The sequence below is a fragment of the Peromyscus maniculatus genome, chromosome 3, assembly GCF_049852395.1.
Source record: "Peromyscus maniculatus bairdii isolate BWxNUB_F1_BW_parent chromosome 3, HU_Pman_BW_mat_3.1, whole genome shotgun sequence".
Classification (NCBI taxonomy): Eukaryota; Metazoa; Chordata; class Mammalia; order Rodentia; family Cricetidae; genus Peromyscus; species Peromyscus maniculatus.
In genome coordinates this window covers 28938592-28954213 of record NC_134854.1, presented here as the reverse complement: position 1 = coordinate 28954213, position 15622 = coordinate 28938592, and the positions used below count along the sequence as shown (strand labels likewise).

General features: G+C 39.1%; 1 protein-coding gene across 4 annotated transcripts in view; it reads right to left on the bottom strand.

Annotated features, from left to right (window-relative positions):
• Nucleotides 1–15622, bottom strand: part of Elapor2 (endosome-lysosome associated apoptosis and autophagy regulator family member 2) — a 173533-nt gene that overhangs the window by 67029 nt on the left and 90882 nt on the right. For all 4 annotated transcript variants that reach the window (XR_013049719.1, XM_042272701.2, XM_042272703.2 and 1 more), the window contains one exon: nucleotides 2059–2254. Coding sequence is in view for 3 of the 4 variants with exons in the window: in XM_042272701.2 (XP_042128635.2) it covers nucleotides 2059–2254 (196 nt within the window). In the remaining variant the exon portion in view is untranslated. The remainder of the gene's footprint in view (nucleotides 1–2058; nucleotides 2255–15622) is intronic.

Below are 15622 nucleotides of genomic sequence, written 5' to 3'. Positions count from 1 at the left end.
TGCAGTATTAGCTCAGCTAATGCCTCAGTGTCTTTCAACAATGCTGACGATGCCAGGTTCCTGATGAAGCATTCTTGTCCGAAGGTGGCCAGAGGCTTCCTATTTTACTACCTCTTCTTTCATTTCCCAAACACAGCACATTACCCCAAGACAAACATCTCTCCAGTGCTGCCATGTGTGAAACTCGTGATCACCTAGCAATTAAGCAAAGGACTTTTCAACCTTAGATCCTTACCCCACACTCCGAGAAAATAATCAAGGTCTAAATGAAGGTCAAACACTCAAAAAAAGGGAGGGGGACATGAATTTCCCTTTAAAAATTAAAGAAAGGCTAGTAGAAACACTACTGCCCTAAGTTTGATTATAAATATAAGATAATGAACTCATTTTTCTAACAGCACTATTGCATTCTGCATACAATATCTATTATATTGTGAGGCCAATTATTTTCTCATTAAAAATTTAGCTACATTCTTTGTAATGGAAGTCCAAAAAAAATAACCCTCTTCTGAGATGTTCCCTGAGCCTTAGGTACAGGGTTTGTGTTAGCTGTGTCAACCGAGGCTGACATCTCGCTACCAGTTGTTCTCTGCATTCTGACAAGTTGTGTATTTCTGCAATGGTCTCATAAATGATCCAAAAAGAAGCTTCTGGGGTGAGGGGTGAGAGCCAAACTTACTTGTAGATATAAGCATAACTATTTAGAATATAGTTAGAAATAGTGCTGGTTTGGGAAAGAGGCAATAGATTCTCCTCTAAGGACCATGACTTCATCAGACATGAATACCTGGCTGTTTGCACTGAGGCATGAGTTCCTTTCTGTTGAGCAGGCCTTGAGTCCATTTAGACAGTTGGTGGTGGTAAGCTATAAGTGCCACTACTGGATTCTTGGACTATCTTGCCATGCTAGTCATTGTTGTAGTTAATAGGTTTTATAGCCGGCGAGGACTATTGATTGTTTTCTTCTATTGGCAGCTTGAATAGCACCTTCAGATACTATGAAAGCTCATCTCTGGGGAGGAAGCTTCCAGGTCAGTTCCAGCTCAATTCCTCCAAGTCTCAAATGTGTAGTATCTTCAGAAATAGGGTCTTACCTTCAAGTTCTGGGAGGCAACCAAAGACAACCAAGTAATGGCCTATATTTGATGGCAAGGGGGTCTCTTGGACTCCCCTGACAAAAAACCCAAAGGGCCGTTTCCCATGCCTGGGTTTTTGTTAGTCTATGGCTATTAGAAGGAGGGAGCATTATTGTCCAAGTGATGTAACTTCATTAAATGTGTGTGTGTGTGTGTGTGTGTGTGTGTGTGTGTGTGTGTGTGTGTGAGAGAGAGAGAGAGAGAGAGAGAGAGAGAGAGAGAGAGAGTGTGTGTGTGTGTGTGTGTGTGTGTGTGTGTGTGTGTGTGTTTTAAGTAAACATTCATTGCTGAAGAGGAAGTGGAAAGATTGTAAGAGCCAGAGGACCAGGACGTCTACTGTACCTATGAAATCTCAACAATATGCTCACCTAAACACTATCTGCACCATGACAACACCAGTTGACAGGACAATGTAGATGAGAGAACTCTCAGCAGCCCCATTCATAGATAAAGAACTATACGCAATTAATGGCTGCTCAAAGAGGGAAGGTCAGTCATTCTCAAGGATAAGCCTCCATTAGGTTATCCAATCTCAAATGCTCAGTCATAAACAAATACACCCTTGAACAACACTAAATGGACACGGTGGTGCATATATATATTATATATGTATATATATATATGTGTGTGTGTGTATATATGTATCTATCTATATATATGTCTGTAATAATAAAAGTAATTAAAGAAGAAAAGGTCGTAAATTTGAGAGAGGTTGAGGCAACGCAGGAGAAATTAGAGGGAGAAGAGGGTGGGAATTGTGTAAATATATCACTCATTTGTTAAATCATTAAATACTACAATCTTTTGCCCTGAGTTTATCTATAATCCTCATTATACTAAAACTATCCTCAACTTTTCCTAGAAAAGAATGACGACACCTTTTTCAAGTCTTCAAAGTACAAAGGTTCGCTTGGGGTCTTACTTGTTACAGCCACCTGGCCTGCTGTCCGAAGGGCCCACCACAGTGTCCATGAACGTGGCAACATTGGAAAATCCTGCCGGCAACTCATCCCATTCATCAAATTTGATGCCACTGCCCAAGGAGTAGGTGCCTTCAACACACTTACTGCACACTTGGTTCTTCATTTCTAGGTACTCTCCAGAGGCACAGGAGAAAGCTGGAAGGCAGAAGAAGGTGCAGCCCATTAGTCACTGGCCTCTTCCATTAACTGTCTCTCCTCCATATTGTCACCAGAGTTACTTTTATAAAACCCTGAGGAAAGCCTTCCAATGTCTTCATCATTGCTGTTTGCACTCCACAGTCTGCCTCAACCTATTTTACTCTACTCACCTTTTGAGCAAAACAAAATGCATATTAATCCTCTCTTCTGCTACTGTGGCTTTTCTTTCCAGATGTTGGACAAATGATCTTCTCTATCTGGATAACTCCAGCTCCTATGTAAAAATGACCATCTTCATGATAAATTACCCCCCACTCATCTCAGACTGTCATCCATGCCCCGCTCCATGGCCAAGCAGTTGCTTTCCACAGCTCCTCCACTAAGGTTCATAGAAACTACTGAAGAGGGGAAGTGCTACTTTTTCTCCACAGGGAAAAAAAAGGTCATTATTTTGGGATTCCTAGTTGTACCTAGCGAAGTCCAAATGAAGAAAATAAGTGCAGTAAAGAACTAAATAGAAAGGGGATACATGAAAGCATGTAGTAGTTAAGCAAGTTATCCCACCCCGAAGCCTTTCAACATCTTCCACCTTTCTAATATTCAAAATCTGGCCATTTACGCCAGCCTCATCCACATCTAATGCGAACTACTCTGCCTTCTTAAGAGCTAGACTAAGCCAGTAGTTCTGTTGCTAAGTTATTATTCATTCAACAACTGCAAATAAATGTTTCCAAAGTGTATAGCCCTGTGTGGGGTAGAGTTAGAGCTCAAGCCTGGAGGGGGGCTATCTAATCCCTTAATCAGGACATTAAAGAAATAAGAACAAAATAAAATGTCCAAATTAAGCAATGAAAAGAAATCTCTGAGCCCAGTGAGGCAGCAAAGCCTCACAGGCTGGCACACGCCTCTTTTAATACAGTGGAGGACTTAAACAGAAATAAAAACAAGCTGTCTTTAAAAAAACTAATTAAAGAATTAGAGCTCAAACCCACACTCATCCACCTACTCACCCACTAAACTAATGGAATGATTCTCTTTAGAAAAGCTAAATAATGCTCTTCAGTGAACTCGCAACATTCACATCAAAATCCTGAAATCAGTAAAACAACAGAATATCAGCAAAGGTCAGGCAGAGAATATTGCACATTAACTACAAGATCAAAATTATTCTGAAGACAGGTAAGGAAGATCATCTTGGAACAAGGTTGTTACACCTCTTATTAATTTTGTGACATTGAATACATTAATCGTCTCCTCGGGCTTTTGTTTCTGAGACAGCTACCACAGTAGCTGCCTCCCAGGATTATGTTAAGAAAATGAAATACAGCACAGTAGTTAGCATAACTACCCTGTCATACAGTACATGCTCACCAAGGGCTGCTAGTATTAGCATGAGAACAACTAGCAAAGAAACAGTTAAGGAAAACTATTTCTTTTAGTTTCAGTGAGTTCAAGGTCTTCTGGTAAACTCAGAATTAAACAACAGTCCCTAATATAACTAATGTCATCATCAACAAAGCAACATTTCAAATTATCTTGGAAGACAGTTTATTCTGAAATCAAATATTGATGTTTTAAATTGATTAACAATTAATAAAGATGCTTTATTTCACCTTACAGATTCTAATCCATCATGAAGGGAAGATTAGGGAAGGAACCCAAGGCAGGAAGATGGAGGAGAGAACTGAGGCAGAGGCCATGGAGGAGTGCTGCTTACTGGCTTGCTCTCCAAGGTTTGTTCAGTTTGCTTCCTTATAGAACCCAGGATGACACCACCCATAGTTCTTCCATATTAGTCAGTAATTAAGGAAATGCTCCAGAGGCATGCCTACAGTTCAATCTGATGGAAGCGATTCTTCATTTGAGGTTTCCTCTTCCTAGATGACCCTAGCTTGTTCCAAGTTGACAAAACTCTAACTAGTACATCAGGCCTGTAAATTATTGTGAATGTACTAAGTGCATGGATTTGAGGGTTATGAATAAATTATGCAAATACAGAACCCATAAATCATGAGTATTGACTGCGTTTATAATAGACTCATTAAGGAGGAAGGTGTTAGGTACAGCTGCCAGGTAAGAAAATTGAGCTACAGTATATTTAAAAAACCTGATTACCTGGGTACCTGATAACAGACAGCACAGATAATAGGGTCTAGCTTGCTTGGTTCTAAAAGCGATACCTTACCTTAAAGAAAGGAGAAAGAGTTCTGACTAATTCAATACCACCTTCCACATCACTCTTCATTCCCTTCAGCATTATGCAATCTTTATCTTCACCATAAAACACTAGTTGACTCCTACTCTCATATTAGTTGTGTTTCATATGCTAAATCAAAAATATGTACTTGGGAACTATTTGAGCACGCTTCTAACTTCCATAAGTCTAATTACTTTGTTTGTGAATGGAAGATAAAAGCAACATCCATCTTAAAAAAACTAAGGGAGTAGGTGAATGGCGCATTGTTCAATACGCCTGGCATATGTCATAGACAATTGTATTGAACACTCTTCACCTTAGGAACATGTAAATAATAACACTGCCACTAGGTTGGTGTTACTTTGTCTCTACAGAACAACTATGTAGTCCAGGTTCATCAGGTATGGGCCTTTAACAATACAGGAAAGCTAGGATGTCCTAAAATGTTTCATCCTTTAATAGTTTGCTTCTATTCCATCTTTCTGTCATCCCAATAGGCACATGTCAGAGGAAGAACTACACACTCCATTGAAAATTTAATTGATATCACAAGATTATGCTGATTTAATTTAATTGATTTCACAGAGTTATAGCAATGCCTACCTCTGCTAGCAATCACAAGCATCTCCTTGTTTGATACTTTCTCTCAAAATGTCACTCACTTTCTCTCTCCACACTGATCTTGGCATTCAGGCTTTAATATGGTCCACAGTTTCAGTGACTGCACTGTTTGTTGTCATTTGTTTGTTTGTTAGTATAACATAATATACTTAAATTAGGCAGGGTAGTGCAGAATTTTTCTAGATATTAGCTACTGCATGGCTTGGCTATATTTCATTTCAGTTAATTGGTCATTTCTAAAGTAAAAAATAGCTTTTTTCAACAACCTTGAAATCCTACCATAACTGAATGAAACTGACAATTAACAAACCCCAGAGCTTCGGTAGAAGGACTATGTTAGGTTTTCAATGCTTGGGCAAAATACCTACACAAAACAAACTAAAGAAGCATGGTTTCATTTTGGCTTACTTTCACAAGTTTTGGTCCATCATGGTAGGGGGATAATGGCGGAACAGATGCTGTCACATCATGGTGGCCAGTAATCAAGAGAATGCCTGTACTCACTGGCTTTCACCTTTCTGGCCTATTCCTCCATCCAGGACCCCCTGCCCTCTTCCCTACCGCCACCTATGGAGCAGTGCTATCCACATTAAAGGTAGGTCTTTCTTCTTCACTTAATTCTCTCTGGAAATACCCTCAGGGTTACACCAAGAATTGCTCTTGGCTAATCTGCTAGGAACTTCCAATTCAATCACACCGAGAAGAACAGAATGCAAAGAGACAGACAGAGACAGAAAGGGAGGGGGACAGAGAGAGAGAGAGGTAGACACAGGGAGACAGAGACAGACAGACAGAGAGAGACAAACAAGCAGAGAGACAAAGACAGAGACAGACAGACAGACAGTCAGACAGACAGAAACAGAGTCTCAGAGACAGAGGGAGACAGAGACCTTCTTGTCTAAAGTTGCCACTATTTGGCAGTGGCTTCAGTCTGGGATTTCACAGTATTTTACCACAGCAGAAACTGGAAGAGAGATATTTAAAACTCAACCCCCTAAAGTCCAGGCTTAACCAGGAGATCATGCACTCACTCTCCATTCTTTTTCTTGGCTCTCTGATTCTGCTTTCCTGACATCTGTTTCTACAACTATGGATCTGAAAGGGCTCAAATACACAGGTGCAAAGAACCAGACATGGGAAACACAGTATTAGTCCATCACCAAATAACAAAGCCACAGGCAGCTTTCTCGACTCTCCAAGTTTCTATTTTCACATTCCATTGGGAACTTCCCATCCTCTTCCTCTTCATAGGTCTGCTTACAGGGACCCAGTAAGAGACCATGAAAAGTAGAGTCTCTATGGGAAATAGAGCATGATAGAAAAAGTCAAGACATTACAGTTATTATGCAAATACAATGTGCTAAGAAAGTTATTAAATCAAATTGTTTATATGCTGACTATCCTCTGTGATTTATATCTATCAATAAAAAGTCTATTTTAACCTATTTATCACAGAGACTCTTAGTTTTAGTTTTTCTCCATCTAGAAACCTCATGTTTTAAAAGACTATGGCTATAAATTACATGTATTCATAATTCATTTATTTTTGCTATTTTGATTCCAATTATTTCATTACTAAAATATGTTTTCTGGACCATAAACAGCAGTAAGAGTACCCTTAAAAGAATTTGCTTGTTTAGTGAGATGTTGGCAAGACACTGAGCCTATGTAATCTTATTACAGGTATCACAATAATAAGATTAATTTAAGCAGCAAGTACTTCTTAGTATTTAGCATTTGGCAGGCAACAATTAGGCACCAGGGATGTGGTAGCAAATAGGAAGATAGAATTAATTCTGTCCCTCTGTTCACAGAGCTGCTATAACAGCCTAGTCCTCCTCAAAATCAATTATAGTTACAGCTCATCTCTCTGAACTTAAACTCATTATAAAGCCCATCTCATTTGTCAAACTAAGTTAATATCCAAGCATAAATAATTTTATATTTATGGAGAAATTCTAAATATAGAATCAAGAAGCACTATTATAACTACTTTTCTTCAATTGATTAGTCTCATTTAGTAAAATAAATACTGTCAAAGCCATAGTCATCGTTTTCCTGCATAAGGAGACCTTTGCGACTGTTAAAATAGTCACTATTGATAAAGGGTAAATCAGGGACATGACGGCTACTTATAGGACCCAAAAGTACACTCTGCTGCCACCTCTTACTTAATCAATTGACTGCTGTCATCAGATAATCAATACTTTGTCTCCCAGGCTTAAAATCATAATTCTCCTAGGAAAATGAGAGGGGGTATCTGGGAGAAAATGATCAGCATTCTCAGCCCAGCATGCCTGGCTTCTCTTCTTCCTCAGAGCCAGTGATGAGGACAGCACTTTCATACTCTCTCACTGGCAGATCTTATCTGTACAATTCCTAAACAGAAAAAATAATGCTTTCTCTCATTCTGCAAAGATGAAAGTGAGGTAGGAGGAAGCCAAATCATTACATTGAAACAGGCTATTTTTTGCCATGGCTCTGATTCACAGGAAGCTTGCTTCCCTTGGCTGAAAGGAATACTTGTTCCTTTTAACTAGCAACAGTCCACTTATCCTAAGAAGGCATTTTCCCTCCAAGGAAGGCTGGAAGTGATTGTCAGTTGCCTATCATGTTCAATCTAAGGCAGGATGAGGATCATGGAAGACAATTTATCAAAATTCTTTGAATAGAATTTGTTCCCCTAAGAACAAATGAGCAAAAACATTAACAAGTTTCATTAGTGCCCCACTATAATTTATAAGTTATTGGTTTTGAAGCATGATTTGATCACAGAAAAAAATGAATCTGTGATAGCTAATCAATCATCTTCTCTCAAGATGATCAAAGGACTTTTGCCACCTCGTGACTGTCCCAGGTGTAATGACATGGATCCTGAGGCTTCACATCTGCATCGGCATCAGCATAGCACTGTACACCTCTTTGAATAACTGCAGGCTCTCACAGAAGACTCTATCAAAGAGAAGCAATGTCCTGCTTCACAAGTTGTGAAGCTTGCAGCCACGAAACTAGAAGATTTTACTACAACCGAACCAAGAAAGCCATTGTTTCCACGTAAAACAAACAGGAAAGCATTAGGAAAAGCTTTGCCTTGGAATTCAAAAGACATGAATTCTAGGTCTAGCATGGCTGCAAGGCTACTTGAAGCCACATGTGCAGTTACTGTGCAAGCAGAAGCTGTACAGTTAAATGATCAGAACTGTATTCTCAAAAGTCAAATCCTGCCAATAATGACATCTGACTCTCCATTAAGAGAAAGCGTGGATCACAAAGCTGGAATATCTAAATTTTTAGATGTGAACTCCTTAGAGAAGAAATAAAAATTTTCACCCCTCACTTTATAAAATGAAAGTTAGTCAAGAGATCCACAAAAGATACACTAATAAGGTCTTTTCTGGCTGACCTTTCAATTGCCATTCTAAGGAATATTTAGTGAAAGTATTGCCTCTGATATCTAAAAACTGATTCTCACAGGACACCTCCTTTTGCACATCTTCATACAGTCATTCAGGTAAAATTCCTGAACTACAAGAAGACTGATCAACTAGGAAAACAGAGTGATATAAACACAGACAACCCTCATTAAACTAGCAGAATATATAAAAGGATTCCATCCTTTTTAAGCTAAGCAAAGGTAGTTTTCATCTTTACAAAACAATGAAAAGTATAAATGTATTCTACTGTGGCTTACTGACTTCAGTATCTTGTTGAAAAAGGAAAAGTCCCAGTTCATTGAGAACAAGATGGCCTAGGGTTCAGAAGAGGAGAAAGAGACAGAAAAGGAGGGAGGAGGAAAGAGAGAGAGAGAATAGCCAAGTTTACAGGAAGAAAAAGGTTCAGAGTACTTGATGAGGCACCACAGGAGGCAAAACAAGATATCTGTGAAATTGTTTTTCTCAACTTCTCTTTATGCCCTAACACCTTGGCTCTTAGCTCCCTGCACTCCTTGTCCTTAGAAAGTGCCTGTCATCGTCTACCTCCTGAGAGTCTCTCCAACCTTACTGCAGTTTTGAGAGTTGAGTTCCCTCCCTTCCTTAGGAGACCTTTTATTCTGATAAGCTTCCATAACCGCAGCCTGCATCAAACACCACTATTGCCATGGGCCCGGTTCTACTGTTCTCAACAGTTTATCTCACCTCTCCAGGCTGCCAGCCACTCCAGCCTCTCACCTGTCACTTGTAGGCTCCTGAACACACTCAAGGTCCCACCTAGACATGCACGTCAGCATTCCCACAGCAAGCCTACTGAGAACAAAGTGATTCTGTATTGATGGGATTTGAGAAAGACCAATCATTTCCCAGAGGTAGGCCAACACAAAACAAACTGTGTGCGTGTGTGTGTGTGTGTGTGTGTGTGTGTGTGTGTGTGTGTGTGTGTGGTTTATCTGTTTCGATTTTCTTTTTCATTTATTGTTGTTTCTCTCTTTCCTTCTTTTTTGAGAGAACAAACATGAAATTGAGTGGATAAGGAGATGGGGAAATCTCAAAGGAGTTGAGAAAAATTAAGGGATTTGATCAAAATAAATTTTAATAAAAATTTTTTAAAATGAGAAGAAGATGGTCTAGGAGCTCAACTGATTGATGCCAAATCTCAATTCTGACTGTGACTGATCTGTGTCTTCAGGCTTTATTTCAGCTCTTCTGTTTAAAAGTTTTTTGGTTGTTGTGATGACTAAATGAATTTAAGTCATGCACATCTAGCGTTTAAATTTGTGTCTGCCATACAACAAAGGTCATTTATTCTAAATGTTTCAGCTATTATTCCTACTAAATTATACTTCACAGTTATGACTCCAGGCAAAACATTATATATTTCAGCTCATAACTCCTGAACCTTGGCTATCTTCAGGTCCACTGTCCTTGGCATGACACAGGAGGTGGTTGGGACATTTACCAGAATCTCTGTCTTGCCCACATTGCCCTTGAAAGGTAGTCCTGCAGCCTTCACAGAAGACTCAGGAAAATCCAGACCCATTCCACTCAGCATGTGTATATCATCAAGCAGAAGAACTTCAGAATTCACTTCAGAGTTCCTCAGTGAATTAACATGACTGGTACCTAATGCACGGAACTTAAATCCCATTATAGCTCTAAATCAGGATGCTTGTTTCCCCGACATGAACCAATGACAGATTAACAGTTTCCCAAGTTGCTCAGCTGATGACTGATGACTCTGAACTACAAGTTTACATCTGCTTCACACATTTGACTCCATGAGCACCTTCTCTCCTTGGTGAGGTCATCCTACATAACATAGGCCTTCTTCACTACTCTTTTGAAGTAGCTTTATCTCTTGCTGAAAGTCTCTGAAGACATGACTATTTTCACTGTTTTATATCCTCATCAGTAAACATGGTAATATTCAAAAATAGGCCTTTCACTGAATGAATTAAAGCTCAATAAATATTGTGGAGTTTTTTTCCTCAGGGACAAACAAGTTAGTTTCAGAATGGAGATTAAGCTAGATACCATCTGTAAAAGGCCATTATCAAAATACCAGTGCAAGAATGTTGTAAGAGAAACTTACAGGAAATTACATGAGATGCATTAAATCATAGCATAACTAACTTTATGTATAAAGTTTACTGTTTTCAAGCACGATATTTTTTCTCTAAGATTTTAATGGATATTGGCAAAATGCAATTACATATATATGTTAATTAAAGTGATTCTGTGATGTACATGTACCAGGTAAAATACTGAATCAAGCTAATTAACATATCTCTCACTCCAAATAATTGGTGTTTATTCTTCCTGACTAAATAAAACATTAAGCATTTTTACTAACATGCTCCCATTCTACTGTCTGCTTCTGTGAGTTCAACTGGTTTAGATTTCACGAGTAAGTAAGAATGCAGTGTTTTTCTTTCTGCTTCCATAGTGTCCTTCATGTTTCAGTGAGTATAATGACTTCCAGGACCATCCACACTTTTAACAATGACATAATTCTTAACTTTTTTTTTTTTTTTTTTTTTCGAGACAGGGTTTCTCTGTGTAGCTTTGCGCCTTTCCTGGGACTCACTTGGTAGCCCAGGCTGGCCTCGAACTCACAGAGATCCGCCTGCCTCTGCCTCCCAAGTGCTGGGATTAAAGGCGTGCGCCACCACCGCCCGGCTAATTCTTAACTTTTAAAAGACAATATAGATAGTATACAGAGTCTATATGTTCTTTATCAATTCTTTTGTTTTTGTCTTTGAAATAGTATCTTACTCTGCAACCTTGGCTGCCGTGGAATGTTTGTGTAATCCAGACTGGCTCCAAATTCATGGAAATCTGCCTGTGTCAGCCTCCCAAGCACTGGTATCACACACATGAACTACCACACCTGGCCCTCCATTCATTTCTTAAAAGATGTATATATGTATGTATATGTGTGCATGTTTCCACGTGTGGGTCCATATGTCTTTATTCATGCATGGAAGCCAGATGAGGGTATGAGCTGGCCTCTCTCAGTCTCTGCTTGGCTCCTTTGAAGCACTCTGAACCTGGGGCTTGTGTTTTCTCAGTTAGGTGCTGACATTTTCATGCTTCTGCGTGTATATCATGATGCAATTGAATAGAACACTCTTTGAATACCTGTTAAGTCCATCTAGCCTATAGGACTGTTCAAATCTACTTTTCTCTAGTGGTTTCCTTTTAGGATAGTCTTTCATTACTACAAATGGGATACAGAAGTCTACTAATAGTATTGTATTGCTTATATTTATCTCTTTAAATATATTAATGTTTGCTTTATATACTTAAATGCTCTGATGTTAAGTATATTTATAATTTTTCCATATTTCTGTTGTATTGATGCTTATAATTATGTTGTCATCTCTCTCTGTTTTTAATCTCACACACATGCACACACAATTTTCTCTTTGCCTCTACAAGTAATAGAATATCTGTCTAATATAATGCTGAGTTTTTCTTAAAAACCATTAGATATGAGTCTTAAAATAGATTTGAGAAAAGCATGAGAAAAATATGCACCCAAAGATTTGTAAAACTAATCTGACCACAGCACTTATTGATTCAAGTAAAATGAGTATTAATTTACAATCATTGAAAGATCAAAATATAAGCATATGCATGCATACTTATATAAAAGTTACTGTATCTCATTAAAGTCACATTCATTCCTTAGCTCCTATGTGGAAAATACAAAAAGAAACTATACACACATGCTTACTACTTACATGATGTACATTTTATACATGTGTTTTTGATTGCATATGTTCTATGTCCCATTGGTTGACTTATATCAATACAGAAGCACAAGATTAAACAAAGTTCACAAGACAAAATTGATTTGGTAGTTACCTTCTGAATGGAATATCTTGAAAGCCATTCTCGATTAGAAAATGATGTATTAAGGCCATTCTTGAAATTATGGGTTTGGAAATATTTGAAAGAGTAAGGAATAAATGATATATGCCCTCCTCACAAAAAAGCACGAGAATATAAAAGAAACAGATATATTCCTTTCTTCCTTAGTGATTTAGACCCGTTAAAAACATGTAAAGATGAAACTCTCTTCTCCTTCTCATCTCCCAGGAGAGCCAGGCCCTCACCCTTCACTTCTGAGCTTTGGTGTGAAGTCAAAAGGCCGCTCTCTACAGGGTGTGCAGTTGCAGTGGAAATTGCTGAAAGATGACCACTATTTTTGACAATCTAAGACCATCAAAGGAACCCCAAGGTTTAAGAAGTACTTTAGAAATTCTACTGCCTCAAGGATAAAAGAGGGAAATGAGCCAACAGAAGCAGCCAGGCTTAGAGTGAGCTACCACCTCTCATTCTAAGGCTGGGATGAAGAGGGCAGTGGTTCAGGAATGGTATGCTACCTGCAGGACCCTGGTGGTGGATTATGCCTACAGATAATAGACTGGTGCAGACCAGGGCCTTGGAAGAAGCAGCCAAGTTTCCAGTGAGTGAGCCGGAGCTTCCAGGGGAATGCAGAGCCGTAAGGTCACCTCGGTGTGTGGTACAGCACTAGGAAACTGACCAGCTCTCCACTGCAGAAGGCACAACAGAGACGGGAGCCAGTATCTTTAGCAGAGGTCTCTCCCTGCTTTCTAGCGCCCTGCAGCTTTGAAATCACATATACCCAGGAATTCAACATAACAAAGGCTCATACATGACTGCTCCCTAACCTCTCCTGGAGGAGCTTTGCAACTTGTTCCCAGATGGTTTCTGGAAAGCAAATGTATAGCAGAGTTAACCCAATATTCTGGAGAAGTTTACAGTTGATGCGTGAATATTCCTCAGCAAAGGCCTCTTCTACTGCCCCCTTTTTAAATGGGAAGAGATCTGTGTGATTAGACTTTGAAGAACCTATAGCAGTTTCAACAAAGGCCAAAATCTGGGTTTGCTGCTATTTCAGAACACTAGGATCTGAGAAAATCATGTCCCACACAGCCGCTGCTCTAAAGCCCCTTGACTTACTTGAAGTTGCCATGTTCCATTTTTTAAATCTTTTTTTTTTTTCTTTTTTCCTGTCTGAGCCAACTGCTGGGTGCCAACAGAGACAAAAGAACCTCGGCCACATCCTCAGTGAAGAGAAGCTGGCTCTGGAGTGAATACATGTGCAGTGGAGTCTCAGGTCTGCCACAGCCAGACGTGGGGGCAGTTACTGCACCACCTTAAGCTTGTGTTTTCCCTCCAGTAAAAGAGAAGATTGCTACAGCTTACACACTCCTAATCAGAAAAGCCCAAATTCTCCCAAATCTTAATTTTCTGTGTATGCTGACATACCACAAGGAGAAAATTCTACAGCATTGCTTCCTGTAACAAGTAATTTTTAGTACTGAATAAAAGTAACTGCAGGTAAGACATGTAAGAAATATATAAAATACAAACGAATTAGGGGCTTAGACTTCCCAAGATATCTCATTATGCATATATAAATATTCCAGAGATAATCAAGGATAGGATAGGATAATGACATCCAGCTCTAAGCACAAATCATGTCTGTCTCAAGGTCACAATAAGAAATGGTAGCTATGATCAGCAATAATCTTAGGCACTAAAGATTGGGAATGTATAAACAATGTGCATGATATGATACAATTGTACTTCTTAGTTAATTAGATCTGTTAATTGAGTTTGTGAGCTTTGAAGTAACCTGCTTTTACCATAACAAAGAGAAAGCAAAAAAAATATCTAAGGCCAGACCAACAACTGCCAGAAGATATATATATATATATATATCATATATATATATGATATATATATATAATATATATATATATATATATAGAGAGAGAGAGAGAGAGAGAGAATAGATATATAGATATCATGTGGGAGCACTGACAACTTCAGATTTCAGACAAAAAGCTGATATAAAAAATGTCCCACCTATCATGTATTATTTTTTAAATAAGTATCATTTTCAATGTAATTATAATTAAAAGAAACTTGACTATAAGAGTTTTGGAAATGTTTTCTTGTTGAAGAAGTAAATTCACTCCTGGAGCTCTGCAGGAGTCCACTCAGAGAGAAGAGGGATTTTATGAGCAAGTGCATCAGGATCATGATGGGGAAACCTGCAGAGATGACCAAACCAAACTAGAGGGAACTCATGAAAGCTGGATCAATGGCTGTGGAGCCTGCATGGGACTGGACTTAGGCCCTCCACATGGCAATACAGTTGTGTAGCTTGATCTGCTTGGGAGGCCCCCTGGCGGTAGAATCAGAATCCATCCCTGGTGCATGGGCTTTTTGAAACCCACTACCTATGATGGGACACCTTGTGCAGCCTTGAGGCAGGGGGAAGAGCTTGAACTTGCCTCTACTGGATGTGCTGCCACCTGCGAGGCCCGTGCCTTCTTGAGGGGGGAATGAGGGGTTTGTTGGTGGGGGGAATCCTGAGGGGAGTGGGAGGAGGAAAGAGGGGGATCTCTGATTGGTGTGTAAAATGAAAAAAAAAAAATCTTAATAAAAAAAATGAAAAAAAAAGTAAATTCAAATCTTTACCTATGGAATGTTATAAAAATATTGACTGGAAAATGTCTGCAATATTCATGTAGGAACCACTCCTATTTAGGCATGAGTTTTCTAACAAAATTAGGAGCCCTTGGCTAACCCATATAATTCACAGCGTACTGATAAATACTAAAACTATGACTTCCAGGAGATGAATGCCCTGATTTAGAATGACTACCAAGTCCTATGGTGTAGAATCCTCCACTATAGTCCATTTTAATGTGGACAGCCAGAGCTAGCCCAAACCAACACACTTCCTACCCATAGAGTAAACATTTAGAATAGCTAGATAGTCTCTACAAATAAAGCTGGTTACAGGGAGCCAAGGAATTATGCCCCAGGATAAAAAGTACTGGCCAGAAACAATACAGATTTTCTAGGAAACAAATTTGCAATAAGCCAACTACAGCATTGTTACTCATTCTGCTCTCACTGAGAACAGGTCCTGTGCCAGTGACTGCCAAGACCCCAGGCTGGTGGCACCTACTTCTCTCTTGACCCCACTGTCTCTTCTGACTCTTGGTAGATCACCTGACCATGGGCACTCTCAGGTTTTCTCTGCATTTATTTAAAATCAGTCAC